General features: G+C 57.4%; 2 protein-coding genes across 5 annotated transcripts; one reads left to right on the top strand and one right to left on the bottom strand.

Annotated features, from left to right (window-relative positions):
* SLC22A31 (solute carrier family 22 member 31) lies at positions 1-5,491 on the top strand. Of its 2 annotated transcripts, none has more exons than XM_081117900.1 (9): positions 1-399; positions 2,039-2,142; positions 2,240-2,394; positions 2,699-2,867; positions 3,083-3,228; positions 3,324-3,432; positions 3,563-3,777; positions 4,185-4,296; positions 4,795-5,491. In XM_081117900.1, the coding sequence occupies exons 1-9, from the start codon at positions 22-24 to the stop codon at positions 5,099-5,101; spliced, it is 1,695 nt and encodes a 564-aa protein (XP_080974026.1). In that variant the 5' UTR covers positions 1-21; the 3' UTR covers positions 5,102-5,491. The 2 variants fall into 2 exon arrangements, with proteins under 2 accessions (XP_080974026.1, XP_080974027.1); XM_081117901.1 differs by having other exon boundaries at positions 4,803-5,286.
* CDH15 (cadherin 15) lies at positions 5,470-27,741 on the bottom strand. Of its 3 annotated transcripts, none has more exons than XM_081117899.1 (14): positions 27,609-27,741; positions 20,567-20,725; positions 20,213-20,368; positions 18,958-19,102; positions 12,492-12,652; positions 11,466-11,594; positions 10,854-11,039; positions 9,717-9,970; positions 8,903-9,045; positions 8,507-8,743; positions 8,031-8,270; positions 7,535-7,671; positions 7,140-7,307; positions 5,470-6,158 (listed from the first exon to the last, which is right to left on the bottom strand). In XM_081117899.1, exons 1-14 carry the CDS (start codon positions 27,648-27,650, stop codon positions 5,958-5,960), a joined length of 2,358 nt encoding a protein of 785 aa, XP_080974025.1. In that variant the 5' UTR covers positions 27,651-27,741; the 3' UTR covers positions 5,470-5,957. The 3 variants fall into 3 exon arrangements, with proteins under 3 accessions (XP_080974025.1, XP_080974023.1, XP_080974024.1); XM_081117897.1 differs by having other exon boundaries at positions 7,140-7,336; positions 27,609-27,727; XM_081117898.1 differs by having other exon boundaries at positions 9,717-9,820; positions 27,609-27,727.

The raw sequence follows: 27,741 nt of genomic DNA, 5'->3' as shown, positions 1-27,741 counted from the left end.
GCCCAGGTGCAGAGGCCGCGGATGGAGCCGGAGGTGCGAGCGCTGCGCGCGGCTGGAGGCTTCGGCCGGACCCGGCGCCTGCTGGCCGCAGCTTCGTGGCTGCCGTGTGTGGCGCTGGGGCTGGCGCTGGGCTCGGAGCCACTGCTCACCGCGCTGCCCGCACACCACTGCCAACCCGACCCTGCTCTGCTGCCCCCAGAGTTGCGCGCCCTGAGCGGGCCCGCGCTGCTGGACGCCAGCGTGCCGCGCCTGGGCCCCGCGCGTGACCGGAGCCCCTGCCTGCTCCTGCGCTACCCGGAGCCCACGCCCCGCGCCCACCCCAACGGCACGCGGTCCTGCACGCGCGGCTGGCACTACGCGCTGCCCGCCGCCGGCCTGATGCGCAGCCCGGTCACCCAGGTGCGGGAGAAGACTGGGGTCGTCTGCACCCTTCCCCCCCCCACCTCCGCTCCGGTCTTTCATACCCCCCTTGTTCTGTACCCCATTCCTCTGTCCCCCTGTCCATCTTCCCCCATTTCTCCTTTCCCCTTCCTCTGTCCCCCTTCCTGTGTCTCCTTTCCTGTTTCCCCTCCTTTCTCCCCCTTTTTCCATCTCTGACCCCCCCTCTGTTACTCCTCTTTCTCCCCCCTCCTCTGTTCTCCTTTCTCCCCCTTCCTCTGTCCCCCTTCTCTGTTCCCCCTTCTTTCTCCCACTTTCCTCTGCCCCCCTTCCTCTGCTCTCCCTTTTCTCTGTCTCCCCCCCACCCCCACCCCCTTGCCCTTCTGCCCTTGGTCTACGGAGGCTCTCATTTGGGGACGCTGCCCCTTCCTCTCTGATGGTGCAGCTGATGCCCAAGTCAACAGGTTGCCAGGTCTAGTGGCAGAGTCTGAGGCCCGAGGGCTGCCAAGGTGGGCAGGCAGCCTGGGGGAGGAGGAGGAGGAGTTAAGTTGAAGGTTTGACCAGGTAGGCGCAAGGAGTTCACTTCAGTGCCTCGAACATTTTGAGCAACCTGTAGCTTTGGGCTATGTGGAGACTGGGTTTCCAAATCAGAAGGCTTTGAATCAAGGGAGCAATTTAGTCAGTTCAGTTTGGGAAAGACAGACCTCTCACCTGTGAGGTGTGTGCAGGTTGGACTAGAGCAGGGGCACCAAAGGGGGCAACTCAGGGGTCTGGGTGGAAGAAATGAGGAGGTGGCAGCTGGTACCTTCTGTCCCACCCTCAGGCTAGGGCCTGCCCATCCCTGCTTGCCTTTGGCAGCCTCAGTCCCACAGCTGCACCTCCACCCCTGGGAGGATCGCCCCAGTGTGGAAACTGGGACGAGGTTGCCACATCCCTGCCAGGCCTGCCTTTAGCCCTCCAACCCCAGGGCTTCTCTTCACCCACTCATTCTGTTCCACCTCACACCTGCCCTCCCGCTGGTGTACCGATTGATTAGCTCCCCACCAGCTTTCACAAGTGGTTAGATTTTAAAGTAAAAACTCTGACATACTGTGACCCCAAACAGTATGTTAAGCTTGTAAAAAAGGCACAGGACCTTGGAACTTGAGGTGGGGAGGTGCAAAACTGAGGTCAAGGGCCCTTGACCAGGAAAAGCAGGTGAACACAGCCCTGCAGGCTGTTCCGGGAGTTGCTCTTGAGGTGAGCAGGGCAGGGGAGAAGTGAGGGTGAGGCCTGGGGCCCTGGGCACAGCAGGTAGAAACTAAGGTCAACCAAGGTCCAGGCTCTGGGGGAGAGAGAGCTGGAAAGAGGTGGATGAAACTCCAGAGAAAACAGAAACCAGACTTGGGACTCCAAGTGGGTACTCTGGGAACCCCAGGTCATTACCCCCTGGAGGCTCAGACCAGGAATTTTTCCAATTCCATGTGAAGCCCACCAGGGTGAGGAGACCACACTGTGTGACTTTGAACAGGTCCCTTGCCCTCTCTGTGCCTCAGTTTCTCCTTCTATCTAGGGAGGATTGGAGCAGGATGTCTAAGGCCCCCTTCCAGCCTGACATTCTGGGGACTCTAGCAAGGTGGAGGGTCATGGATGGCTGACAGGTGATGGGTGTCCCCTGCAGTGGAACCTCGTGTGTGAGAACGGCTGGAAGGTGCCATTGGAGCAGACGAGCCACCTCCTGGGCTGGCTGTTGGGCTGTGTCATCCTGGGCATGGGCTGTGACCGGTGAGGTGCTGCCCCATCCCCTTGAGCCCCTGAGGGTCCAGTTAAACCCCTAAGCTGTCCTGACCTGCATCCGTGTGTGTCCCCAACTGCCCACCAGGTTTGGCCGCCGGGTTGTGTTTGTGGCCTCCTTGGTGTTGGCCACAGGCCTAGGGGCTGGTGAGGCTTTGGCTGCCAGCTTTCCTGCCCTGCTGGCCCTGCGGCTGCTGCACGGGGGGTCCTTGGCAGGGGCCTCTCTAGCCCTCTACGTGACTCGTGAGTACCATAGGAGACTGGAGAGGGGCGCCTACTCAGGCTAGGCCTCCAACACCACTGGAGGGGGTCTTCAGTGGCATGGGAGGACTCTCTGTACTCCTGCTGAGGGTTCTTCTTGAGAAGATGGGAGGGCACTGTTTGCTGTGTGAGCTCCACTGTTTGTGGGCTGGTTCAGGTGCTGGAGTGGGCAATGAGTTGGCCTCAGATGTCCAGCTGCTGGACAGGTTAGCAGTTGGTCCCCATAGCCCTGGACAGAGCAGCTCTCTCTAGAGGACTCGACCTCAAGCTGTCTGTGTCTGCTCAGGCCTGGAGCTGTGTGATCCCCCACACCGCCTGGCGTTCTCTGTGGGGGCCAACCTCTTCTCGGTGGTGGGCACTCTGCTGTTGCCCGGCCTGGCCCTGCTCACACAGGACTGGCGCCTTCTGCAGGGGCTAAGCACCCTGGCAATAGGACTCCTGCTGCTCTTTTGGGGGTAAGTGTGGTGGGAGACAGGGCAGCAGCCTCCATGGAGGCCACAAGTGTCACTTCCCTCTGCACCTCTGTGCAGCACCAGGGACATGGATATGGGACAGGGACACAGAAAGCCACTTGATATCCTGACCCCAGGTCCAGGGAGGAAGGGCATTGGCCTCTGTTATCCCTCTGCTGTATGGAGGACCTGAATGCATCCGCACCCCACCCCTGCAGGTTCCCAGCCCTGTTCCCTGAGTCTCCCTGCTGGCTGCTGGCCACGGGGCAGCTGGCCCAAGCCAGGAAGATCTTGTGGCATTTTGCCGAAGCCAGCGGTGTGGACCCTGAGAACAGCTCTGAGGAGGAGAGTTCCCTAGCTACGGGTAACACAGCAGCCAGGATAAAGGAGGCCCGGGTGCTGAAGGATGAAAGGTGTCACCTGCACATATGCACCCCTCATGTTCTCTCATATCCATAGAGCTAGATGTGCTGTCTGCAAGGAGCCCCCAGCCCCGGTGCCACAGCATCCTGGAGCTTCGGCATACCAGCATCACCTGGAGGAACGGACTCATCCTGGGCTTCAGTTCGTGAGGAGGGGAGGGTGTGGGTGGGCTAAGAGAGGGGTTTGTGGGGCCCCACCAGCCCTGCCCCTTTTGGGGCTTTGGTCGCCAGAGTCCCCAGCTCTGGCTGAATCCACAGCTTTGCCCTCCCTCCCAGGTTGGTCGGTGGAGGCATGAGAGCCAGCTTCTTCCTAAGGCTGGCCGCTCGTGAGCAGGAATTCTACGGACCCTATTTCCTGGGGGCTGGCCTAGAGGTGGCTGCCACCGTCTTCCTGCTCCTGACAGTGGATCGCTGGGGGCGCCGCCTGGTCCTGCTGCTGGGCACCTTGGTCATGGGCCTGGCATCCCTGCTGATTCTCTCAGGGGTCCAGTGTGAGTGCAGAGCCCTGCAGGCTAACAGGGTCATCCTGTTGGGCTAAAGTCAGCCCAATGAAGTAGGAGGGCCCTGGGGTCAGCCCCCTCCTGGGGTCACAAGAGAAAAGCACAGTGTGTTGGGATGAGGCTGCTGTTCTTTTTACCTTGTTCATCTTCCTATGGTGCACCCAGAGAAACAGAGGCCCAAAGAGTTAAAGGGCTAAAAGCATGTACATGAAGGGGCTAACTATGAGGGTCTGGTCTGGATGGGGGCAGCGTGGAACACCTGATGCCAAACCTGGAGTGCAGGTGCAGGAGTGAAAGGTTGGGGAGGCCATGCCCAGCAGGACCCCTGAGACATGGACAAGGGGAGGGCCCTGGAGAAGTCTGACGTGGGCAGCATGGGCTCCCTCTCTCATGCCCAGACCTGCCAGGCTGGACTGTGCTGTCCCTCTCTGTCCTGGGGCTCCTGGCCTCCCAGGCCGTGTCCACCCTCAGCAGCCTCTTTGCGGCCGAGATCTTCCCCACAGTGATCAGGTGAGCTTCGGGCTGCCCAGCCACACGGTAGGACACAAAGTCCTGCCAGCCCAGCCCCCAGAGCCCTCTTGGGATTGGACACCCCCAACCCCACCCTCCCCAGCTTATGCCCAAGACTTCTCCACTCCATCACAACTGGAGTTCAGATTGTCTTTTCCTGGGTGACCTGGGGGACATTGGCACAGAAAGGTCAGGAATGGAGGGTGAGGAGATGGAGGTCTGAGGGAGGGGCAGAAATGAGACAGCCCCCAGAGAGGGCAGAATTCCAATTTTCTAATGAAAAGAACAAAAACTTGTTTCAGGGTAGGGAGGAGCAGCTTTTCCACAAAATTGTTTTCAGTTTTGTTTTCCTGGAGTCCCCACACCTCTGGTTCTGCTGGCTCCTCCCTAGAGGTGGACCTGCCTGGCGGCACTGCAAGTCACATGCTGTGCCCACATGTCCATCTGTCTGAGAGGGTGGTCACCTGCCCAGGCTTCCCATGCTACCCTCTCCTGCAGGGGAGCAGGGCTGGGCCTCGTGCTGGGTGCCGGATTCCTGGGCCAGGCGGCCGCCCCCCTCGCTGACATGCACGGCCGGCGGGGCTTCTTCCTGCTACACGTGGTTTTCGCCTCTTTCGCCATCCTTGCCCTGTTATGTGTCCTGCTGCTGCCTGAGAGCCGTGGACGTGGGCTGCCCCAGTCACTACAGGATGCTGACCGCCTGCGCCGATCGCCACTCCTTCGGGGCCGCCCCTGCCAGGACCACCTGCCCCTGCTGCCACCCTCCCACTGCTGGGCCCAGACACAACTGGTCCAGGAAGGGTGACTCTGGCTGGACAGACACACCACCCCTCAGATGGCCACATGTCAGTGTGGGCAGAGGGGTCTCAGGGTGGAGCTGTGGGGTCCACGTGAAGGGGAAGTCCCCAGTTGGGCCCCTTGTTCCTGGGGGCCCCAGCCTCCCCACCCCCAACCACCACTTGTGAAAGATAAAGGCGTCCATGGAACTTGACATCCTCACTGGCTCTTCCCTCAGGTCCCATCCTGGGGCTGGAGGGGGCTCCCCACTCCAGGCTCACCCAAGGCAGGGCGCCTGCAGCCCCTCCCACCCCACTCCCCGGGAGGCCAGTTCCCTGCTGCAGCCCTGGCTGGACTGGGGTGGAGTGACCTGCAGGTCACTGTGCAGACCCCACACTAGAAAGACAGCACATGTTTAATTCACACTTGCCGGAGAGCTGCTTCCTTTCATACAAAGATGAACTCTGCATGGGGGAAGGCGGAGCTAGGAATGAGGGTGGCTGACCCCTTCACAGGTGATTCAGCACAGTACTTGTTGGGCCCTTGGGGATGGGAGGGGCACCGCCTTCGCACAGCTCTACTCCAGGCTCTGGGCTCTGCCCCTGGGACTCTGTCTTCCCCTGGGAGAAGCAGGCTGCCCAAAGCCCCTGGGTGTGTGGTGAGGTGCCCTGAGGCCACCTCTGCACAGGTCATCTGGTCCTCCACGCTACATGGCCAGTTGTTGGCATGTCCAGTCGGACCTCTGTGGTCAGGCTGTCCATCCTGGTAAGAATGTCCACTCTGTGTCCAGGAGCTGTGCCCTCAGCAGGGTGGGTGCCGGTCCCCATCAGAAAGCACTCTTCCCTGTCCTGAGTGGCCATTGCATCTGGCCCTCACTCCGGCCCTCAGGGGGCGCCGTACAAGTCTGCTAGCCGGGCGAAGCGAGGGCCCCAGTCCTGGAGGCAACTGTAGTCTTGGTCCTCATCGCCCAGGCTGGACAGGATGGAGCTCAGTGTCCCTGCCATGGACCCGTCTCCTTCGTAGTCATAGATGAGAGCAGTGTCATAAGGTGGGACGCTGAGGTCACTATCCGCAGCCTCCAAGCCCTACAGAGAGGCCCCAGGAGTTCAGAACCCAGCTGCAGCGCAGGGCGAGGTCAACCCAAGGTATGGCACCAGGAAGGGACAGAGGGGGTGTGAGGGTTACTGGGGGTTTGAGGAGCAGCCCTGAGTGTGGGGGCACCATTGGGAGACCCAGTCCCAGGATTCAGATTTGAAAAGAGAAGGTTCCCTCTGGGCTGCTCTCCTTCCTTGGGCCCACCCCTCCCTGAAGACTGTGTCCTGCCTAAGGGTTCCTGACACCCCATCTGGAAGAACAGCTGGTTCTGTCTCTTAAACGTTTGGCCATTGGTCTGTTGCCTCCACCTGTGCATGTCATTGTCATTGTACACATGGGCTCCTGCAGGGTTGCATACCTCCTAACTAGAACCTGCACTTGGGCCTGCCCTCACTAGGCCTCTGTCAGAGGCGAAACTACAAGCCAGGGCACTAAGTGTGCAGGCAGGTGTGGCACCTGGCACACTACTGAGTAGCTGCATGCTCCCCCCGTTGCCCACTCAATTGGATTTTCCATGTTCTGGGCATCTCCTGTGTTGATCTCAGGAAGTCACTGATGCTGTGTCCAGGGGAGCTACTGTTGGATGCCTGGGTTCAGCTGACAGCTGCACTTCTACCTGCAGGGGTCATTAAGTTTCCTCTGCCATTGGTGGGTGGGCAGTGCTGCAAGGCAGTCTCTGACCAACCCAGGCTCAACTAGGTCTGCTGTGATCCTGTGCAGGGGTCACCAACCTCCTCTTCCCTCAGGGCTTGAGCGCTGTGGCCCTCTGTTCCCCAAGCCTCACTCAGCTCTCAGTTCCTCAGGAGCTTCCTAGAAGCTTAGCCAGGGTCCCCAGTAGTGCGCCCACTCCCTGGGGCTGTGCATGTACAGGGGTACAGGAACGCACTTGTATGTGGTGTGTGTATGCATGCATGCACATGTGTGCCCCCTGCCCTCTCAACCCCTGCCCTCTCAACCCCTGCGGGATATACCTCGTTGATGAAGTCGGCCATGTCCGCTGGGCTGGTGGGCAGCGTGCGGGATGGTAGGGGGCGCACCCGGCTGAATGGGGTGTCTCGGCGCAGCGGTGGTCGTCCCAGAGGGGCGCCCAGGGCTGCCAGCTCTGAGGGGTGGCGCAGTTGGCTGATGTCGTAGGCATCCTGCAGACAAAGTGCATGGACTTGAGAGCCTGGATGGATGACACGGTGGGGGTTCCATCCCAGGTCCCTTCCTGAGACTGCACAATAGGTTTGGGGGTTTGAGGAGAGGATGTGGGGAGGCCCCTACCCTTGGAGCCTGGGAGCTGGCCCACGGCCTGGGCTCCCTAGGACCCTTCCCACAGCTTAACATTCTGAGCCGCCACCTCCCCACCCACCCCTGCCCTTACCTGGTCCTCCTCCCCGCCCCCCTGCTCATCATAGTTGAGGATGTTGTCCCGGAGGTCGTCCTGCAGTCCCTGTAGAAGCCCTTTGTCCCAGGACTGCTGCCTGAGCCGCGCGAGGAGGGCCACCGGCAGGGCGAGCGCTGGGCGGGCAGATAGGGCGAAGTTGGTGCCAGGTGTGGCTGCGTGGGGCGTGGCTGTGTGGGGTGTGGGACATGGGGGCGTGGGGCGTGGCAGTGTGGGGTGTGGGACGTGGGGTGTGGCTGCGTGGGATGTGGGGTCGTGGACGTGGCTGCGTGAGGTGTGGGGCGTGGCTGCGTGGGGTCATGACGCATGGTGGCGTGGGGCGTGGGGTGTGGCTGCGTGGGATGTGGGGTCGTGGACGTGGCTGCGTGAGGTGTGGGGCGTGGCGGGGCTGCGCACGCGGCGGCGGGGAGAGAAGCGGGGCGTGTTGGAGGGCTCCAGGGCCTGAGGGCGGCGGTCCCAGGGCGTGGGCACTCACAGAGAAGCAGGATGACGCTGGCCAGCACGATGACCAGGGCGCCGAGGCTGATGCCCGTGCCCTTTGCCCTCAGCGCGGCGGCCCCCTGCAGGCAGGCGCCGTCCTGGCCGCAGAGGCACACGGTCACGTTAAGGGGCTGCTCGCGCTGCTGGGGCGGCTGCCCCGAGTCCCGGAGCAGCAGGCTGAGGCGGTGCAGCCCCTCCTGGACCTGGTGCCGCAACCTCAGGCGCGCGTGGCTCACTGTGGAGGGTGCCCATGGTCAGCGGGGCCCTCCAGGGCTGGCCACGCCCCCTCCGTACCCCATGGGGATCGTGAGATGCTGGGCCTGTTTCCCATCTGCCCATGTATTGAGTGTGATAGCTAATCCCTGTCCCGCCTGAGGGTGCGCTTAGGTGGGAACCAGCAGGACCACGTCTTGGGTGTACCCCAGGTTCCAGGTCTGAACCCCCAGGGTGGGTGAGGGGCATGGAGCTCACTGTTAATCTGGCTGAGGCTCCAGTTCCGGGCCAGCTCTGGAACCCTGGGGCTCAGCTGGAAGTGGAAGGGGGCCCCGTGGGGGGGCAGGTCCTCATCGGTGGCACCCAGGAGAAGGCCAGAGCCCTGGTCTGGCTCGCTGCACAGGCTTCCAGATGGTGGGGAGAGCTCAGGCGCATGGTCGTTGACCTCCAGGATCTCAATGGACAGGGTCCCGGTGGCCGTGCAGGGCGGGGAGGCTGCAGACAGAATAGGCCTGGTGGGCTTCTTGTCCTTGCTGGAGCCCACTGCCCCCTCTATAAGTCTGCTCAGTGGAAGGCCTGTCTCTCAGCCTTGGGGCCAGCGGCAGGGACTCCTGGCCTGGGTTAGAGAGCCATGGAGCCCAGGCATGGACTCACCATCATCGTAGGCCAGGATGATGGCCCTGTACCAGCCATCCTTGAGGAAGGGGGACGCCGGGCTGAGCACACGCTGGGTCTGTACCCAGCCTGTGGCTCCATCCACTTGCAGCCAATCCTCAGGGTCATAATCCTTGGAGTAGCTGTCAGCCAAGGAGGGAGGAAGGGAACAGGGTGGCCCTGAGCTACATGGGACCCCCTAGAGGTATGGTCACATAGAGACTCACATATATCCCCAAATGCATACACACCTCACACATACACATATATACAAACTCACACACTAGCTTTTGAGGCCCTAAGCTGGTGTTTTCTATCTCAATCCACAGGTGAGAAAACAGGCTCAGGAAGGCAGGTGAGCTGACCAGGGCCCTGTGGCCACTGAGTGACACAGCATCACATTGATAGGATTCAACCTGTGGACAACGTGGAGATAGACACAGATACACAGGGCCAGGGCTGGGGGTGGAATCCAAGGGCCAGTCCCACCAGAGGACTGCTCTTCAGAATGGACAGGGCTAACCACCCAGAGGCTGGTCAGAATAGACTGTGACCTTGTCAGTATGTGCCGAATGTAGCCAGTCCTGCCCTACAGAACAAGGTCATACCAGTATGCACACACATAGGACTTGAGACCCCCTGGACTGCCAGGGACACACACAGACAGATGAGCCCTCCACCCTCTGACCAATGGCCTGATGGGAACCCTCAGGGCACAGGTGCTGGGGTACTCTCAGCTGGGCTCTGGCAGGGAAATTGAGGAATGGGGCTATTAGTTCCCTCTGCCTCACCCCCAGGGTCCCTGGGGAGGTACCTGAGCCTCTGCAGCTGCTGTGTGTCAGGGTCTTGGGCAGAGAAGGTGGCCACAGGGGTTCCTGGGGCTGCCCCCTCAGCCAGGCTGGTCCTCAGGGGATTCTCCTGGAACACGGGCGCCTCATTCACGTCCCGCACCTGCACAGTGACTTGGGCCTGGCCCCGCTCCGCCCTGGGGGCAGCCGCCTGCAGGGGCACCTCGTTCTGCACAACCACTTTGAGGCTGTACTGGTCACAGTGCTCATAGTCCAGGGGCTGCGGGGAGGAAGCAGAGCCAACAGCCCGCTCAGGGCTCTGGGCCCCCTCATTTTCGGACACCCCAAAGCAGGTGCAGGCTGGGAGAAGGCCTCCACACCATGCTGCTGCCCCAGGTCTGTCCTCAGAGCCCCTGCTTCCCTCCTTTTCAGCCTCGGAAAAATAAAACTTATGCAGGACAAAAAAGGCACAAAGCATCATGTAAAAGTGATCAAATAGATTCATCACTCGAAACGAATCCATTGGGTGTTGTGTGGTCAGTGACTCAAGCAAACGCTCATCTGGGTATTGACGGAAGGTATTTGGTAGATGCAGTTAAATTAACTTCTACAGTCAATTGGCCTAAGTGAAGATGATCCTGAACCATGGCGGGCCTCACCTGCTGTTGCAAGTCCTTAAAAGCAAAACGATCTCTGAGGAAGAAGGAATCGGCCTCAGGACCGGCTCTGAGCTGCCAGCTTCCCCTACAAATCTCAGACTCGCCCAACCAGCCCCACAATGGCGGGAGCCAATTTCTTGCAATAAATTTCTCCATATATCAATATCTAAATATATCTATATCTTTACATGTGTGAATCTATGCACGTGTGCACGCACGTGTTTCCTACTGTTTCTCGGGTTTCTTATCCGGCTGATGCGGGTACAGTCTATACTCACACATGATGCGTACACAGAGTGGCACACACTGTAAATAACACACAGGCTTGTGGGGGTGGCCCTGCGCCCTGTGGTCAGTGTGGTCTGAGCCTGCAGTCCCAGCATTTCCCATCCTCTTGGCTCCATCCCCTCCCTCTGCTCCCTTCTGAGGATGGGCAGAGGGCCCAAAGGTTCCCAGGGCTTGAGGAGAGTGATACCCCTGCTGGAGGAGCTGTGCACCGCTCACCTTCACCACAGACAGCACACCTTCGTTGGTCTTGGGGTCTGTGCGGATAGTGAAATGCCCATCGGGGTCACCCTCCAGGATGGTGAACCTGGCTGCCCAGTTGGGGGAACCTGGCAGGTCCTTGTCCTCCACCTCCAGCCGCCCCACATCGACTCCACTCATGGCCTCTGTAGCCTCCATGAAGAACTGTGGGAACCCACCCCAGATCCCCACCGGGGTTGTCAGGGGTGGGGACACCTCTTGCCCTCCCAGCTAAGTGCTGCCTACCCACTGGAGCCCTCCCAGGTTGGTTTGCCTCCAGTCACTACCCTCCCCCACCCCGGGGCCCCATGAGCCCCTCTCTGTGGGCTCAGCTGCACACGGGCTTGGGGGAGACACAGAGGGATGTCTGGGCTGCTTCTCCTAGGGCCCCTCTCCTGGCTCCTCCTGACTGTTGGCTGCTCACAAGCACCGTCTCTGTTGGCCCCAACTCAGGTCTCTGTGCTACCTGTGCAGGACTCCTGCTCTGAAGCACCCAGCCTCACACCCTCCACGAAGCCCTGGTCCCCACTGGGCCCGGGGAGGGAAAGGCAACTGGAGCAGGGGCTGGTGGGGTGGGGACAGTGATGGCACCTCTTCCCTGGTGAACCCAGGGGCGTTGTCATTGACATCCTCAAGGGTGATGATGGCTGACGCGGTGGCGGTCAGGCCATCTCCAGACATGTCCGCCACCTGCAGGGTCAGATTGTACACGGCGACCACCTGGGGGATGGCAACAGGGAATTGGAGACTGGGTGGGCACAGGGCAAGGCAAGGGGCAGGCCATTTGTGGGCTCAGCCGATAAAGGAGAGCCCTGTGGGTGGCAGAGGCCCCAAGTGGCTCCAAGTACTCTGCCTGCTCCCAAGCTCTGGGGCAAAATGTGCTGCCTGGCCTCTCAGGGTCCAATGGCACTTTTGTCAACTCTAGACTCTGCCCCAGCCTAGGAGTGGGCAAGAGGTCAGTTACCAAGTCAGATAAGCATTTACAGAGCACCTACTGCATGCTGGACCATGAGGGGCACCGATGAGCTGGGTCCCTGCCATAGCAGAGAGAGAGAGATGGATAAAGATCACCTGACACAGTGACAAAACACAGACACACAAGTGGCCTGGAGAAACCAAGAAGGGCTTCCTGGAGGTGCTGACGCTGCACAGAAGCCCAGAAGTGAGAGGCAGCAGTGGTCTTGACAGAGGGTGGCCATCGCTCCAGAGCATGAGTGGTTACTGTGAGGCCCAAGAGGTGACCAGACCGACTGTTTAGTAGGCAACATGTATTTTGGCAGCAAAAACGCTGAGGATATGTCAGGGGCAGGCACTGCACTGACGGCCTCTCACACCCTGTCTTGACCTAACTTCACAACTACCCAGGAGGCAGGTGCAGCCCAAGTTGAGTTTTTGCCCAGAGTCTGAAGGCACCATGAGTGTTTGCAGCAACTGGGGGGGGTCCCTTCAACTGTAGAGGAGGGACAGTCTGGCTGAGCAAGGCTGGGTTAGAGGGCCCAACTCTAAATGAGCTGCCCCTGTCCACCCAAAAGCGCCAACGAGATGGGCAAAGATTGGTCAGATGCGACACTGGCTTCCCTGTTGCCAGCTTTCAAAGCAGAGCGGCGGCCGTCTCACCTCGCGGTCCAGGCCCACTTGAACCGTACGTATCTCCCCCGTGTGCTCATCGATACTGAAGAGCTGGGCGCTGCCCTGCTCTAGGATGGAGTACCGCAGGGCCGCGTTGTCTGTTTCTGGGTCGTCAGCATCCGTGGCCTCGGCTCTGGTCACATAGGTGCCTGGGAAGGATGAAGACATATGAGTACAACACCCATGGGTGCCAGCCCCTGACTTCCACTCCCCTGTGGCCCACCAAACGAGTTAGGCCTGTGCAGGCGTGAATGTCCAAGCCTTTTGCCTGTGTTTGTGGGGGAGGAAGCAGGAGTGTGATACATGTTGGCTCAAGGGCTGATATCTGTGTCTTCCGCAAGACACGGAGACAACCCGGCAGGGGCTGAGAGCACTGGGTCAGACCAGGTGAGCAGGAGAACCCAGGGCTGGCCCTGAGCCCCGGCTGCCGGGGAGACCGAGGGTGTGCCGGCTCTCCCAGCAGGCGCTGACCTCAGCCCTGCCACAGAGAGAAGCAGTGACCAGGGCAGGACCTGGGCTCGGAAGTAAACAAGCCACCAAATCTCAGGGAGGGGTGGGGGCGATGCAGGGGCCAGGAGGTTCTTCAATGCCTGTCCTCACACCCATTTTCCCTCTGGTGAGGTTTAGGTTTGACCTCCATGCTTCCCCAAGCTCAGGTGTACTCCATAGTCCAGGCTAATATCAAGGAACAACACATACACACACACACACACACACACACACACACATATGTACTTCTACCATATAGTAGGAAGCCAACCGATAAATGGAGAAAGAATGATGGGATTAGAAAACCACTGTTTCCCAGCCATTAGAATAGCATGGATTCGGGCAAGAACCATTAGTGGATGCTAAAACTGGTGGGTGAAACTTTGAGGAGTAACAGGATATTTGCACAGTCTCAAAGTATCTTCCACAAGCTACCTATTAATTACAAAGGGAGAAACAGAAAAATCACAGTGGAGAAGCCTGGCAGACACTCCTTTCACTGGGTGGGTCAAAGTCAACGTCTCCAGGCGCAGGACGTGTGTGCTTCCTTGTACGATGCAACGAGGAGGACACAGCACCACTTCTGTGGGGTTCCCTACAAAAAGCAAAGCCCAAATCCAACCACACAGACCTGCATTCTTCAACATAACTGCTCTGGTGCTTCAGAATGTCAACGTCATCATTAAAGAGGTAAAAGACTTCTACAATGAAAAGTACAAAACATTGCTGAAAGAAACTAAAGCAGACAATTAAATGGAAACACATCCCATGTTCATGGACTGGAAGAATTAATATCGTTAAAATGTCAGTACTACCCAAAGCAACCTACGGATTCAATGCAATCCCTATCAAAATCCCAAGGACATTTTTTTGCATACACAGAAAAGCCATTCTAAAATTTATATGGAATATCAAGGAAATCCAAATAGCCGAAACAATCTTGCAAAAGAACAAAACTGGAGGACTCACACTTTCTGATTTTAAAAGGTATAGTGATCAAAACAATATGGTACTGTCATAAAGACAGACTTACAGATGATAAAAGGAAAGAGAGCCCAGGAAGAAACTCTCACATACATGGTCAAATGATTTTTGACAAGGGGGCAGTGACCGTTCAATAGGGAAAGGACAGCCTTTTCAACAAATGGTGCTGGGAAAACTGGATACCCACATGTAAAAGAATGAATGGGACCCATAATTATCTAATACCATATATAAAAGTTAACTCAAAATGGCTCAAAGACCTAAAACTATAAAATCGAAGGTAATACCAGCTGGTGTGGCTCAGTGGTTGAGCATCGACCTAGGATCCAGGCGATATGGGTTCGATTCCTGGTCAGGGCACATGCCCAGGTTGAGGGCTCGATCCCCAGTGGGGGGGCGTGCAGGAGGTGGCCAATCAATGACTCTCTCATCATTGATGTTTCTCTCTCTCTCTCTCTCTCCCTCTCCTTTCCTCTCTCTGAAATCAATAAAGATATATTTAAAAACAAACAAACAAACAAAACAACAACAACAGAAAACAGAAGATAACACAGGGGAAAATATTCATGACACTAGATTTGGCAATAATTTCTTGGATATGACACCAAAGGCACAGAAACAGAAGAAAAAAGGAACAAATTGGGCTTCATGAAAATTAAAAAATTTTGTTCACCAAAAGACAATATTGAGTGAAAATACAACCACAGAATGGGAGGAATTATTTGCAATCATATATCAAATAAGGGGTTAATATCCAGAATACATAGAGAATCCCTAAAATTAAACAACAAAACAAACAGCCCAATTAAAAAATGGGCAAAGGACTTGAATAGTCATTTGTCCAAAGAAGATACATGAACAGCCATTAAGCATATGAAAAAAATGCTCAACATCACTAATTGTTAGGGAAGTGCAAACCAAAACTACAATGAGACACCACCTCATATCCACTAGGATGCCTACTATCTAAAAGCAGAAAATAGCTCTAGCCAGTTTGACTCAGTGGTTAGAATGCCGGCCCACGGACTGAAGGGTCCTGGGTTCGATTCTGGCCAAGGGCACATACTTCAGTTGTAGGCTCAATCCCCCACCCTGGTCAGTGGACGAGCTGGAGGCAGCCAATCAATGTGTCTCTCTCACATAGATGTTTCTATCTCTCCCCTTTCCCCTCTCTCTGAAAAGCAATGGAAATAAATATTCTCGGGTGAGCATTAAAAAAAAAAAGCAGAAAATAAGTGTCAGCAGGAATGTGGAGAAACTGGAAGCCCTGTGCACTGTTGGTGGGAATGTAAAATGGTGCAGCCACTGTGGAGGACATTATTGTGATTACTCAAAAAATTAAAAATAGAACTCCCATATGACCCAGCAATTCCACTTCTGGGGATATACCCAAGAACTGAAAGCAGGGTCTCTAAGACATATCTGTCCGTCTGCCCATGTTCGCAGCAGCATGACTCACAACAACTAACACATGGAAGGAACCCAAGTCTCCATCAACAAATGAATGGATAAGCAAAATGTGGTCTCTACATACACATGGAATATTATGCAGCCTTTAAAAAGGAAGGAAATTCTGACACATGCTACAGCATGGACGAACATTATGGAAAGTAAAAAAAAAAACAGTCACAAAAAGACAAATACTGTATGATTCCATTCATATTAAGCACGTAGTCAATTCACAGAGACAGAAAGAATAGCGGTGGCCAGGGGCTGGGGAAAGGGGAAGGGGAGTCAGTGTTTACTGGGGACAGCTTCAGTTTGAGAAGGTGAGAAGAGCTGTGGGGATGGGTGGTGGTGATGGTTGCCCAACATTATGAATGTGTTTAATACCACTGAACCATACACTTAAAAATGATTAGGATAGTAATTTTTTTTTTTTAAATCCTCACTTGAAGATATTTTTTCCATTGCTTTTCAGAGAGTGGGGGGGGGGGGGAGAGAGAAAGAGAGGAGTATCGATGTGAGAGAGACATACCAATTGGTTGCCTCCTGCAAGCTCCCCGACAGGGCCTGGGGATGGAGCCTGCAACCAAAGTACGTGCACTTGGCCGGAATTGAACCAGGGACCCCTCAGTCCTTGGGCTGATGTTCTAACCACTGATAAACTGGCTAGGGCAGGATAGTAAATTTGTTGTTGTTGTTAATCTTCGCCCAGATATATTTTTTCCCCATTGATTTTTAAAGAGAGTGGAAGGGAAGAAGGGGAAGAGAGAGTGAGAGAGCTAGAGAAACATCGGTGTGAGAGAGACACATCGATTAGTTGCCTCCTGCGACCCAGGTACATGCCCTTGACCAGGAATCAAACTGTGACCTCCTGGTTTATGGGTCGACTCTTAACCACTGAGCCACGCCAGCCGGGCCAGAACAAATTTTTTAAAAAGTGAGTGTTATGAAAACCTAATGGCTAAGGAACGTTCCAGACAAAGAGAGAATTGAGGAGGCCCTGGTGCTTAGGGGTGGAAAGAGATTGTCAGCCCCACCGTGATGAGAACAAGTGGGTCATCCACAAAATAGTACTTATTTTGGATGCATCAGATGGGTGAGGGCACAAGGCAACCTGCTAACCAGGAGCCTAGGATGTGACCAGCCTCTCTGAGGAGAGTGGGACATGTGGAGGCTTTTACCTTTGGTGGAGCAAAGCAGGATGACGCAGCCACCCCAGAAGCAGGCAGGAAGACAGGCGGTGAAACTGGAGAAGACTCTCAAAGGCTGAGGGTGGGCTGACATGACAGCTCACAGCCCTGGGAGCCCCCGCACAAGGGGATCTGTGCCCTCTTGTCAGTCCTTTTGCACAGGCCCCTACTGAGTGCTCACGAGAAAGACAGGGCAGGAGGAGGCCTGGGAGGGCACCTGTGGCTCAGGCCTGCAGGGTCTTCCCAGGTTGGGGTGAGCGAGGGGACTGGGAAGCCAGTTGGTGCTCAATACTGGGTGGTGATGGGGTTGCTGGGGGAGAAAAGGACCCTGCCCTGAGCAGGAGAGGAGGAGGTTTGCCCCTGGGGGAGGGGCAGGAACCCTAAACAAGCTCTATCCTAGAGGCTCAGGTACACAGGGACCACATATAGCTGAGATTGAACTAGGAGCCTTGCAACAGCAGTCACCCTGAGATGGGGTAGGAGCGTGGAGAGATCCCTGTGTGCTTGCGCATGCAGGGCTTGCTGGAGTCTGGGGTGCAGCAGAAATATAGAGAGAAGCCCCAAGAGGCTGAACTAAAGCAGCAACAGAGGCAAGGCTGGCCCAGCTGCAGACGACACCCGCCCGTTCCTGCTCCCTGCCTCCCCACAGCGAGGCCAGCGCCCCATTCCCAGGCATTCACTGCTGATCTCCATCTCTGCTGTTCTTTTACACACAGAAGAGCAAGAAGGAGAAAAAAAAAAAAAAGCCTTCCTCAAAGACCAAGCAGCCAACAGAAACAGATCTACAGCTGACCAGACCCTGGGGCCTTTATCCAACAGAACCCTGAAAGAGCTATGATCCGTGTGCAGGAGGCTCCAGTGGAAAAGGCCGGCAACATGCATGAACAGATGGGGAATTCAGAGAAGAGACGGGGACTGTAAGAACAGGCAGGGTTTCTTTTGCTATAAAAGGCATCATTGGACCAACTGAACTGGAATAAGGCTTGTAGATGAGAGATTGGTAGGTGTCAGTATTAACTTCCTGATTGTCATCATTATGCTGTGGCTAAGGAATTAGAATGTATGCACTGAAGGCACCAGGTCTGCAACCAGCACTCAAGGAAGGAAGGAAGGAAGGAAGGAAGGAAGGAAGGAAGGAAGGGAGGGAGGGAGGGAGGGAGGGAGGGAGGGAGGGGGGAGGGGGGAGGGGGGAGGGGGAGGAGGGAGGGGGAGGGAGGGAGGGAGGGAAAGGTTAAAGCAAATGTGATACATATCACATCTCTGTGAAGGGTATACAGAAATACTTTGCAACTTTTCTCTAAGTATGAAATTAGGTCAAAATAAAAAGTAAAAAGTAAAAAAGGGATTGTCATTTTAAGTCATGAAAAACCAAAAGAGGGATGAAGTAAAATAAACATGAGTGACAAAGGAGGGCACACCTCTGCCATGAACCGGTGCTCGCCCATCTAAAGCACGACTTGCCTGGGGTTTGACCAAGCCCCTGGGAGCAGGGGTGGGGAAGAAGGAGGGAATCACTGTCTGGAATGAAATCTGTCTGCCCTGGAACAGACTCGGACAAGTAAGTCCATCTTGTAAAGACTCCTAAAGGACAGAGGGCTGTGTTTTGTTTGCAATCAAAATGTTGACTTAAGAAGCAATGAGAGGGCATAACTGTGTAATGGGTCTGGGGTTTCCGTTGTGGGGGATAAAAGTGTTCTGGAACTAGATAAGGAGTTGGTTGTGCAACATTGTGAGTGTACTAAATGAAGTGTTCATTTTAAAGTGGTTAATTTTATGTTATGTGAATTTCATCTCAATTTAAAAGAAGCAGCAGCAGCCAGAGCTTTGCCATCCACAAATCCTCTCATTCCATTTTGGAAGATTTGGGGGTTTGAAATTAATATTGAAATAGGAAGTGACTTTTTGTGTGTGCTGGCATTGTGAATTAAACACTCCTCCCCACCCGCAGGATACTTTTTACATTGCAATAAATAGTGCAGTTTTAGCAGCGGGAAACAAGGAGTGTAGGAAGTCCCCACCTCCCTCATATGCATTTTATCCCTGTGTGTTTTTCCTAGGTAGCAATGATCTCCCCTGGTGCTGGGTAAGAGACAGAATTGGGGGGGGGGCAGGGGAGGTCTGAGCATATTTACTTGCTGTTTGGGAAATAGGAAGTGACTTGAGTTGACCTGTGGAAATTCCATCAGTACTGAAAACTGTTCACTTATTTTTAGACTCTTTGAAGGACCTCTAAAATTCTTGCTAAAGGGAAATCCTGGACTTTTGACCTACCCAGAGCCCCCCCCCCACTCCAGTTCCCCTCCCCCTGGGAACCAGTGGGCAGGGTGGCCAGCCTTCCACCTCACCTGGCACAGCGCCCTCCAGCACTTGGCCAGTGAACACCTCCTGCAGGAAGACAGGCCGGTTGTCGTTCTGATCCACAACCACAATCTCCAGGTCCGTGGGCTCCTCCAGGGTGGATCCTCCCAGGTCCAGAGCAAAGGCCCTTAGCTAGTCAAGCAGAGAGCAAGGACTGGCACTGTGATCCCCAAATTTCCATGCCTCCCACAAAAGCCATGCAAAAGGGATAGCAAGTGCCGACTTTGTATTCCGCTGGAAACACCAACTTAAACGGATGAGAAACAGCGCACGGGTGGGGCATGTGCTGCAGCAAATGGAACTTCCCTGAAGAGGATACTGCTTTCTCATAGCAGGCAGGGCGACCACCATGCTTCCCCTCTCGCCTTGGCCACCAGGAAGCTCACAGCTATGTTTCAAGCATGACTGAAGTAATGCTCTCACTAGCATTCCTGGTTTCTCTCCCTTTTTATATACAGTTTTGGCTCCTCTTAAACTTTAATTCCTCTGTGCACATGAAATTTTTAATCAAACCACCTCTTATCATTTTGGAGCATGGCCATGATATAATTTCCAGGTAAAGGAATCTAACAACTTTCTGTGTAAGGAAACACAGTCTGAAGGAAGGCTCAAGGCACATGAAGGCAAAGGCAGAGGCCCCTTCCCCAAGGCAAGTTCAACATGGCATTTTGGACAGGCCAGGATGGGATCGAGGGCAGGTCACTCTGTAGGGGAGTCAGATGAGGTTCCTGGCCCCGCTCCTGGGCCTCTTGCTTACCTGGCTCCTTACCTCCCTCCCCACTGCCTTTTCTCTTAGATCTCAGTCTCAAACCCTCCAAGGGGCGGGTCTGTGGTGTCTTCCCCTGGGTCCCACCCCCATGAATCAAGGGGCACCTGCCAGCGGGATTCGGGAATACTGTGGGGTTCTTCTAACATTCTGTCCCCTCCAAATATAGCCAGGTCGGGGGAGAACAGGCTGTGGGTGAAGAGGGTGTCACCAGTATGGGCGCTGGTTTCCTGGGGAGGGGACGCCTGCCCTCGCTGCAGGCTGCCCGGCGCTCCGCCCAGGGCCACCCCGCTCCTCCACGGGCCTCGGTTTGCCCCTTTGTTAAATGGGAATATAACACCTGCTTCCTTGGGTTGCAGGTTCGAGTCCCAAATTCCCACCCCTGCCCCCAGTTAAGGGCGCCAGGCCTTGCTGGAGAAGCGACTTGGCCTAACGCGCCCACTGCGGAACAGAGCCAGGTGGGGCAGGGGCCCCACCCTGAAGCGGTCCGTCTTCTCCCGGTCCAGCGTGGCATTCAGGAACACCTTCCCCGTGAACTTGTCGATGGAGAACACGCCCCGCGGCTCCTCGTCCACGCCGGGCCCCTGGATGCTGTAGATGACGCTGCCCAGCTGCTGCTTGTCGGACTTGATCTGCCAGCGCAGGAAATGGGCTGGGGGAGGGGCCCCCAGGGCTGGGGTCCCCCCTCTCCGCAGCCCGGCCCCTCGCCCAGCTGGGGTGGGCAGCCCAGCCCCCGGCCCCAGTGGCATCCCTGTGCTAAAGCGCACACCTTCGGGGACCCGCGGGGACAGCCAGCCCCCGCTCTGCCCGCTCCAGCCCCTCGCGCTCACCTGCACCAGCGGGTAGGGGAGGCGCTTGTGGTTCTCGGACACGCTGATGGGGGGGATGACCCAGGCTCTCCGAACGCGGCCCTGTGCCGGCGCCCGGTGCCAGGGGAACAGGGTGCTGGGCCTCCTCAGCCCGGGAGCCCCCAATGAGAGGCCCAGGCTCTGCAACAAAGACACAAACTGCAGTCACATGGCTCGCACCCCAGGGAGCCTGGGGAGCAGGCAGTGCTGAGACCTATTCTCCCACTGGTGGTGGGTGAGTGAACTCCCCTCCCTGGAGGGCAAGGAGCACCTAGCCCCACTTCAAAACCCGAGCTCGGGGCCCTGGGAGGCCCAAGCAGCCACATCCCCAAGCCTGGGGCCCCCAAAGCTCAGCATCTGTCTCTAGCCCTCTCCTTGTAGGAGCCTGGGGACCAGGAGTTGTCACAGGCCCTGGATGACTGGGAGGAACTGACCAAGCTGTACCCCCACCTCATTTTACTGAGGGCCAGCCATCCCCTGCCCCCCATCACATGGCCCAGGGGAGACTTAGGCGCGGGATACTGGGGGAGGGGGTGAGAACTGGGGCAGGGAGAGGAGGCCTGGGAGGAAGGCCAGTGACAAGTAATGGGAATGGCAGCTGGTCGGGCTGGGCCCCTCCCCAGGGAGGACCCTCGGGGTCAAGAATGTAGATAATGCCGTGGGGGCGGGCAAGGGAGGCCGTGCCAGGAGGCACTCCTGCCCCTCCCCTGGGCTGATCTGCTGGAGATGGAGGTGTGGGGGCTCCTGGTTGCAGGCTGGGGGAAGTGGGGGTGACATGTGGCCTTCCCAGGCCTCCTCACAGCTTGGATTCCTGAGGATTGGTTGAGGTCAACCAGACTAACGCTTTTGTTAGAAGAGGCCCAGAGACTGGAGGGGGCCACCTGAGGGACCAGAGCGCCCCCGCCAGGCCTGTGGAACCAGGTGCCATTTTCACACCAATACCTCAGTTCCTAGTGCCTGGGGACCCTTGGTATGGTATCCTGCTCCTCCCTCCTAACCCACAGGCCCAGGGGACTGGATGCCCTGTGTGCGACGCTGCCACTCAAGTCCCAGCGCCCCGTGTGGGGCAGCAGAGGGGGTCGAGGAGCACGTGGCAGACGTGTTCCCCACTCTGCCCCAGGTCCTGCCCTACAGTCAGGCTGTCACCACCCACTGAACTCTGGGATCAAAACCAGGCGGGCCAGCATAGGAGAGAGGCCAAAACTCTCCCTAGACCCACTGCCAGCTCTCTGGCACCGCAGACAGCCCCACCCGGCCGCTCAAATGGGGAATGAAGTCCGAGAGAAAGGGCCCATCCCGTGAGTCAAGGGCTGAGCTGGCAGCAGCCTCACAAACCCTGTTTCCCAGAACGGCCCGGCTTAAATGTGAGGTCCCTCCACTGGCTCCTCGACCAGGTGCTGGCCAGCCTGAGCGTGGTCTCCAGCATGAAGGTACTGAGGACCCCTCATGCTCCCCAAATCACGGTGAGGCCAACTGGAGCAGCTCTTGGACAGGCTGTGGGAGGGTGCACTTCTCACATTTTCCTACAGCCAAACCCAGCTGGGCCCCAGTAGGTAACTGAACCCCCAACCCCACCACAGGCCCTGGCAGCTGTCTGCCCCCACCCAGGGTCTCTAGGCTCCTGGGACCTTCTGAGGGGACTCTCCTCTAGCCTAGGTAGACCAGGTGGCTCCCAGGGCCCCTCCAAGCCCCCCTACCAGCTGCCTAATCCTGCTGACTCCCAGCCATGCAGTGCATGGAGGAGCAGCGTGGGATGGGGTGGGCTGTGGCCTCAGGGGAGTAGCGGGCAGTGTGTGGGGAGTGGAGGATGCTTAGGGGTGCGGCAGGGGCAGAAGGCTGCTGTGCTGTGTAATCCTCTGTCATCACTCTCCTCCAGCGCCTCCCCCTTCTGCCCAGGGCTTGTTCTCGGGGCCCTGATTCGGGCACAGTGGGTCCTCAGACTCTTTGTTGACAGAATGGCAGTAATATCCAAACTAAAGTTGACCTCTCTGATGGCCCCAGGCCAGGCCATCTCCCCAGTTTTGGAGTCTTCCTCCCACCGCCTCGTGTAAAATGCCACAGGCATGTCACCTACAGAGCCTGGAGTCCAGGTAGCAGAAACCCGCTTTATAGGAAGAACCAGGCGGCTGGCCAGGCCCCCAGCTCCCTGCAGACGGACAGATGGCAGTGCTGCCTCTGAGCCTGCCTGGGGCTTCCTGCCAAAACCACCCAAGCACAAACCACTTCCAGGTTGGTGTGGTGTTCCCACCAAGTGGAGACCCGCCTGCCTTTGTCACGGTACCAGTGGGGACAGCGTCTGCTTCCTGAGCATCTGGGGGCAGCACTGCCTCTTTCCTTTCTCTCCCTCCCTCCTCCTCCCCAGATCCCCTCTCAGCCCTCACAGTCGCTAGAAATGGTGGTGATCACCTCATTTCCCAGCTCCCCAGAGTGAGGCTCAGAGGCTGAGCTGCCACTTGCTCAAGGCCACGAAGCCAGAGCACAGCAGAGCTGGGAGCCACAGGAACCCCCCACACTCAGGAGCAGGCTCTGAAAGGAGCCCAGTGTTTATAGCAGTGCCCGCCCTGCCCTGACTTCGGCATGGGGTGGGGGCTGGACAGAGGCTGGGCACAGTCCCCAGGTGCTCCTTGACTTCAGGCTCTTAGAGGGACACACTCTGCCCTGTCTAGCTGTGGCCACACCTGGGCTGGCCCCTACCTGCGCCCCAACCCCCAACCCACCACAAAGCCTCTGTCTGCCCTCTTCCTGCCAGTGGCCTCTGCTGACACTGCAGGATGCCCACCAGCTTGGTGTGGGGCCAGTAGGGTGGAGGCAGAGCCTGGGAATCCCAGTCTGTCCATGGCTCAAGTTCATCAGGTCAGCAGAGGCCACAGAGCCTTGGCACAGTCTTCTCGCCCAGATCAGAGGCTGCGGTGGGTGAGGTGGCTGGGCTGGACTTCTGGAGCTCAGGAGCACTCCTGTTTGTCCTTGCCCTCCCACACCCCCTTCCCAGATGTGGCTGGCAAGGAGGGAGCCGCCTGGGGATCGTGGAACAAAGCCACACCAACAAAGCCAGCTCACACAGACCCCCAGCATGGAGGCAACACCCTTGAGTGACATGCTCTCACATATGCCACCCACCTTGCTGTCTCTCATTCCAAGCCAGTACCAATGGGCATCATGGACACACTCTCCTCAAGTGGATGCCCAGTGTTACCCCCACATTCACCCTTGGCCTGCCTTTAACAAGTACCCGAGAGAACACTCTGGAAGTCCTAGAAACACCAAGGCCATTGCCCCTCACTGGGACCCACCCCAGCACTGGCCCTCAATCCAAGGGCTGCCAAGCAATGAAGCTCCCAGCATGTATTTGCTACAGCTGAGTGGCGAGCGTCTCACAAACACTCCTGCAGAGGCAGGAATGGTGTGTCCCACCCAGACCCAGGCAAGGTGGGCCTGTGAGCAGCCGGCCACCTCCTGCCCTAATGCTTCTCTGGCCTCAGGATTGGTGATCATGCCTCCTCCCTGGCCAGACAACGCAGGCCACGTTGTGGGGCAGAGGCACGTAGCACAGGCCAGGGTTCCAAAAGCTGACTAATCAAAGAATCACAGTGTATGTGTTAAAATAGGGGTTCCATGAGTTTACCCCAGACCTACTGAATTAGAACACCCAGGGAGTCACGAAGCCCAAGTGATTCTTGGAGACGTTGGAGAAACTGGGCAGGCACTGGGCTGAAAGGTGGGACTTCAGGGTCAAATAGCCCTGATGTGGCTTCAGCCCTAGAGGCATATCGGGGGCTCTGTGTGTGGGTGATACCAGGGCCTGTGGTGAGGGCCAGGCAGGCACAGTGCGGTGAGAGTTGGGTAAGTATGTCACTGCCGACTCATTTCTGTTCAGAAACAATGGAGAGAAAGTGCCTGTCAGAGGCCTCTTGCCCTTTGCCAGTGCCCATCTTGCCTGTGGGCCAGGAGCAGCCTGAAGGGCTTCCCTGCTTCACTCCATCAGCCCAGGTGGATTCAAAAGCAGGAATTATAAGGCAGGGCCCCTCTCCTAGGAGCCTGGGAAGAAAGCTGGGCACGTGCTGGACACTCACTGCCCTAGGAAGAGATGCTTGTGACCAGAGAGGCAGGGTACCAGAGAGGCAGGGCCCCTTCCCCACCAGGCACTGGGGCCTCTAGTGGCCCCCTGGTGAATGGGAAATAGAGGACCTGGACTTGGGTAGGATGTTTGCTGACTTGGGCCCAGCTCCCTGGAGCCCTGTCCACAGCTGTACATCTTAGTTGGATAAAGGGGAACACGCATTCTCTATTCTAGCCCCTCCTGGTGTAGTTGGGAAACCTGAAAAAACACAGATGCAGCAGCAGCTTGGGGAAGGGGTTCTGGGTACAGGGATCCCTCCAACACTTCCTAGGCCCTGGGTTTCTCAGATTCTAAGAACTGGGCAAGCCTGTAGCCTGGTGGAGCCTGGGCTGGGGGAGAGGCCATGTGCCATGGAGGGCAAGAATCCCTATTCTTGCATAACCCATGGACACAGACAATAGTGTGGTGAAGGCTTGGGGGGGGGGGCGGATGTGGGATAGAGGGAATCAATGGGGGGGGGAAGGGGATATCTATAATATTTTCAACAATAAAGATAAATTAAAAAAAAAAAAAAAGAATCCCTATTTTGGACTCCCCATGAGCCAGAGCCCCTTCCCCCAGGCTGGAATCCAGGCTACCCCATTCCTGGATGGCCTAGCAAGCATCAGGCATGCCAGGAATGGGCCCAGCTGTCGGCCTGGCTCAGAGCACCCCCTGAGCTCCCCTCCAGCTGCTGTAGGCTTCAGGGAAGGAATGAGGATTGTCAGGCAAAGGGTGGTGGGAAGGGCAGCCGTTTCCTCTGCCTGTTCCCGCTGCTGTGACAAACCGCCACTGCAGGATCCAGCCATCCTGCCCACCTGGAGGTCCAGTGGTCCAGGAGCCTCTTTCCCCTCTGGCCTTGATTACAGTCACCCTAACGTGTGGCTGACAGCCTCACCCTGTGCTGGAAGAGATAAGCTCATCTGTTGTGGGTGCCATCTTGTTCTAGGCACTTTCCCCACATTGTCCCCAGGGCGGGCTTCACACTTTGCAAAGCCCCCAGCAGTGTGGCTGGGTCTCATCTTCCTTTAGAAAACCATGTGGCTTCCTGGCCAGACACAGGCCTGGGGTCCCTCCCAGCAGGGCATGAGCCTGTCCAGAATCACCCATGCTACCCCAGTCCTTCTGCCACTCCCACAGTAAGCTCAGGTATTGGGGATGCTGTGGGCAAAGAGAGGGGGTGACAAAGGTCAGCTCTGAAAATACACACTCTAAGCCCCCTGGTGAATTTTTAGGGGACACAGGGAGGGGAGGGGTGTGCCTCATCCAAGGCAAATGGATCTACGCAGTCTGGTCTCCAGGCCACACCCCACCCCCACCCAGAGACCCACCCCAGACACCTCTGTGGGCCTGGGGCCTGCCTGCCTTGGGGGTTCACAGAGGTGGAGGAAAGAGTGCCCAAGGGCAGCCACAGAACCCATGTGGCTGGACAGGAGAGGACTGAAGTCTGAAAGCTGAGCTGGATGGGGGAGGGGTGGGTCGCCCCCTTCCTCCCCTTACAATGGAACTAATTTAAGCAGCTGTGTGCAGGAACTTGAGCAGCCAGGCCCCCACTGGCGGTCCTTCACCCCCACCTGAATCCCAGCTGTCAGAGGAGGGGCATTCTGTAGCACCCCTTGGGGGGAGGGGAAGGAATCTGAGAGGTTTCTACTCCCCTCAAGCAGAGTAAAAGGTGGACACCCCCAGACCCAGAGTGGGATGCTGGGGCAGAAATGTTTTTCCTAGGTCAAGTGGGCAGAGAGCATGGGAGGTGTTGAGGCATCTGGGCCCTGAAGAGGTCTGGAAGGGCAGAGGCTTTGCTGAGCCTAGGTGATTGCCCTGTCTGAGTCAGCTGGACAGGGCAGCGAGGCCTAGGCATGGGGACACTGTCTCTGAGGGGGGGCAGTGGGAGGGCCTAAAGGCAGGGGAGGAGGTGGCTGGAGCCGGGGTGCTAAGTGCCCTGAGGGGTCAGCTGCTGTGGAGGGTCTGGCTGGAGGTGGGCACCTGGTCAGCTGCCAGGGCTGAAACCTGAGCTGCCCAGTGGGAACTGGGAGATCTGTGGGAATTAAGGGGACACAGGAAGCCCTGCGGTGGGTGCTGGGAAGGCCGCCTCTCATCATCTTCCGGCACTACCTGATGGGCCTGGGACTGGGACTGAGAATTCCATGCTCTGATCACTGCCCGGCCCTGGCCCCTGGCCTTTGGCCTGTGACCCTGGCTCAGCCCAGTCCTCTGAAGGTAGGAGGCCATAAAGGCCACCCTCCATTCATAGGCACAGCCTAGGGCCTGCCCAGCAGCCTGGGGCATGAGGAGATGTGGCCCTACTCAGGGGGTGCCCATGGGGGGGAGCAAGGGGGCAGCCTGTGATTCTTTCTACCTATCCTGCTCCCATGATGGGGAGGCTGGAGGACCAGCAGGACTGTGCTGGGACCTGGCTTCCCCAGGCACAGGGTACTCCAAGGGACAGTGAGTTCCTGCAGGGTGGAGTGTGCAGCTGTTCCTGCTGGCAGGGCTCATGGAGAGGGGGCTCAGACTTCCCCCAGAACTACCGACCAACTCAGCAGTCCTTACAAAAATCTGGCCTCCCAGCTCCTGCAACTGGGGGTGCTCCTGCTGCTCCACCCTCTCCCTGCCCTGCACCACAAGACTGACTACCCCAGGGCTGAGGGGCACACCTCAGAGGGAGGGACTGGCCAGCTAGGTGGCCTCCTGGCAGCCCCCAGCTTGGCTCCCTGTCCAGTCCAGGCGGAGGCAGTTACACTCGCCTCTGGACCCCCCTCACTCCGGGGGCACACAGAGCCCCAGACAGCGGAGCCTCACGCAGGGCCCTCGGTTCACCGGCCCACAAAGGCAGCGGGGCCAGGAGTCCCGGGGAGGCCGGGGCGCCCTCCTCTAAGGCTCCGTCGGGCAGAGCTGGGGGCGGGGGCCCGCGGGGCGCCTACGCCTTACCTGGGCCAGCAGCCCGAGGGCGAGGAGGAGCGCGGCGTCCATGGGGCGACGGCCGAGTGTCCACCTGCGGCCAGAGCTGAGCCTCCTGCTCCGGCAGAGCCCGGCTAAGTGACAGCACAAGTGCGCTGGCGGA

This window comes from Miniopterus schreibersii (genome assembly GCF_964146895.1).
Source record: "Miniopterus schreibersii genome assembly, chromosome: 18".
NCBI classification, from domain to species: domain Eukaryota; kingdom Metazoa; phylum Chordata; class Mammalia; order Chiroptera; family Miniopteridae; genus Miniopterus; species Miniopterus schreibersii.
This window is presented reverse-complemented; position numbering and strand designations above follow the sequence as displayed.

Coding starts and splice junctions, on each gene's coding strand:
- SLC22A31 (XM_081117900.1), top strand. CDS start 22: ATGGAGCCGGAGGTGCGAGCGCTGCGCGCGGCTGGAGGCTTCGGCCGG. Junction 400..2,038: donor TGCGCAGCCCGGTCACCCAG/GTGCGGGAGAAG, acceptor TGTCCCCTGCAG/TGGAACCTCGTGTGTGAGAA. Junction 3,229..3,323: donor GGAGAGTTCCCTAGCTACGG/GTAACACAGCAG, acceptor TCATATCCATAG/AGCTAGATGTGCTGTCTGCA.
- CDH15 (XM_081117899.1), bottom strand. CDS start 27,650: ATGGACGCCGCGCTCCTCCTCGCCCTCGGGCTGCTGGCCCAG. Junction 20,726..27,608: donor CCCTCGGGCTGCTGGCCCAG/GTAAGGCGTAGG, acceptor TCTTTGTTGCAG/AGCCTGGGCCTCTCATTGGG. Junction 8,744..8,902: donor CATCCTGGCCTACGATGATG/GTGAGTCCATGC, acceptor TTCTGTCTGCAG/CCTCCCCGCCCTGCACGGCC.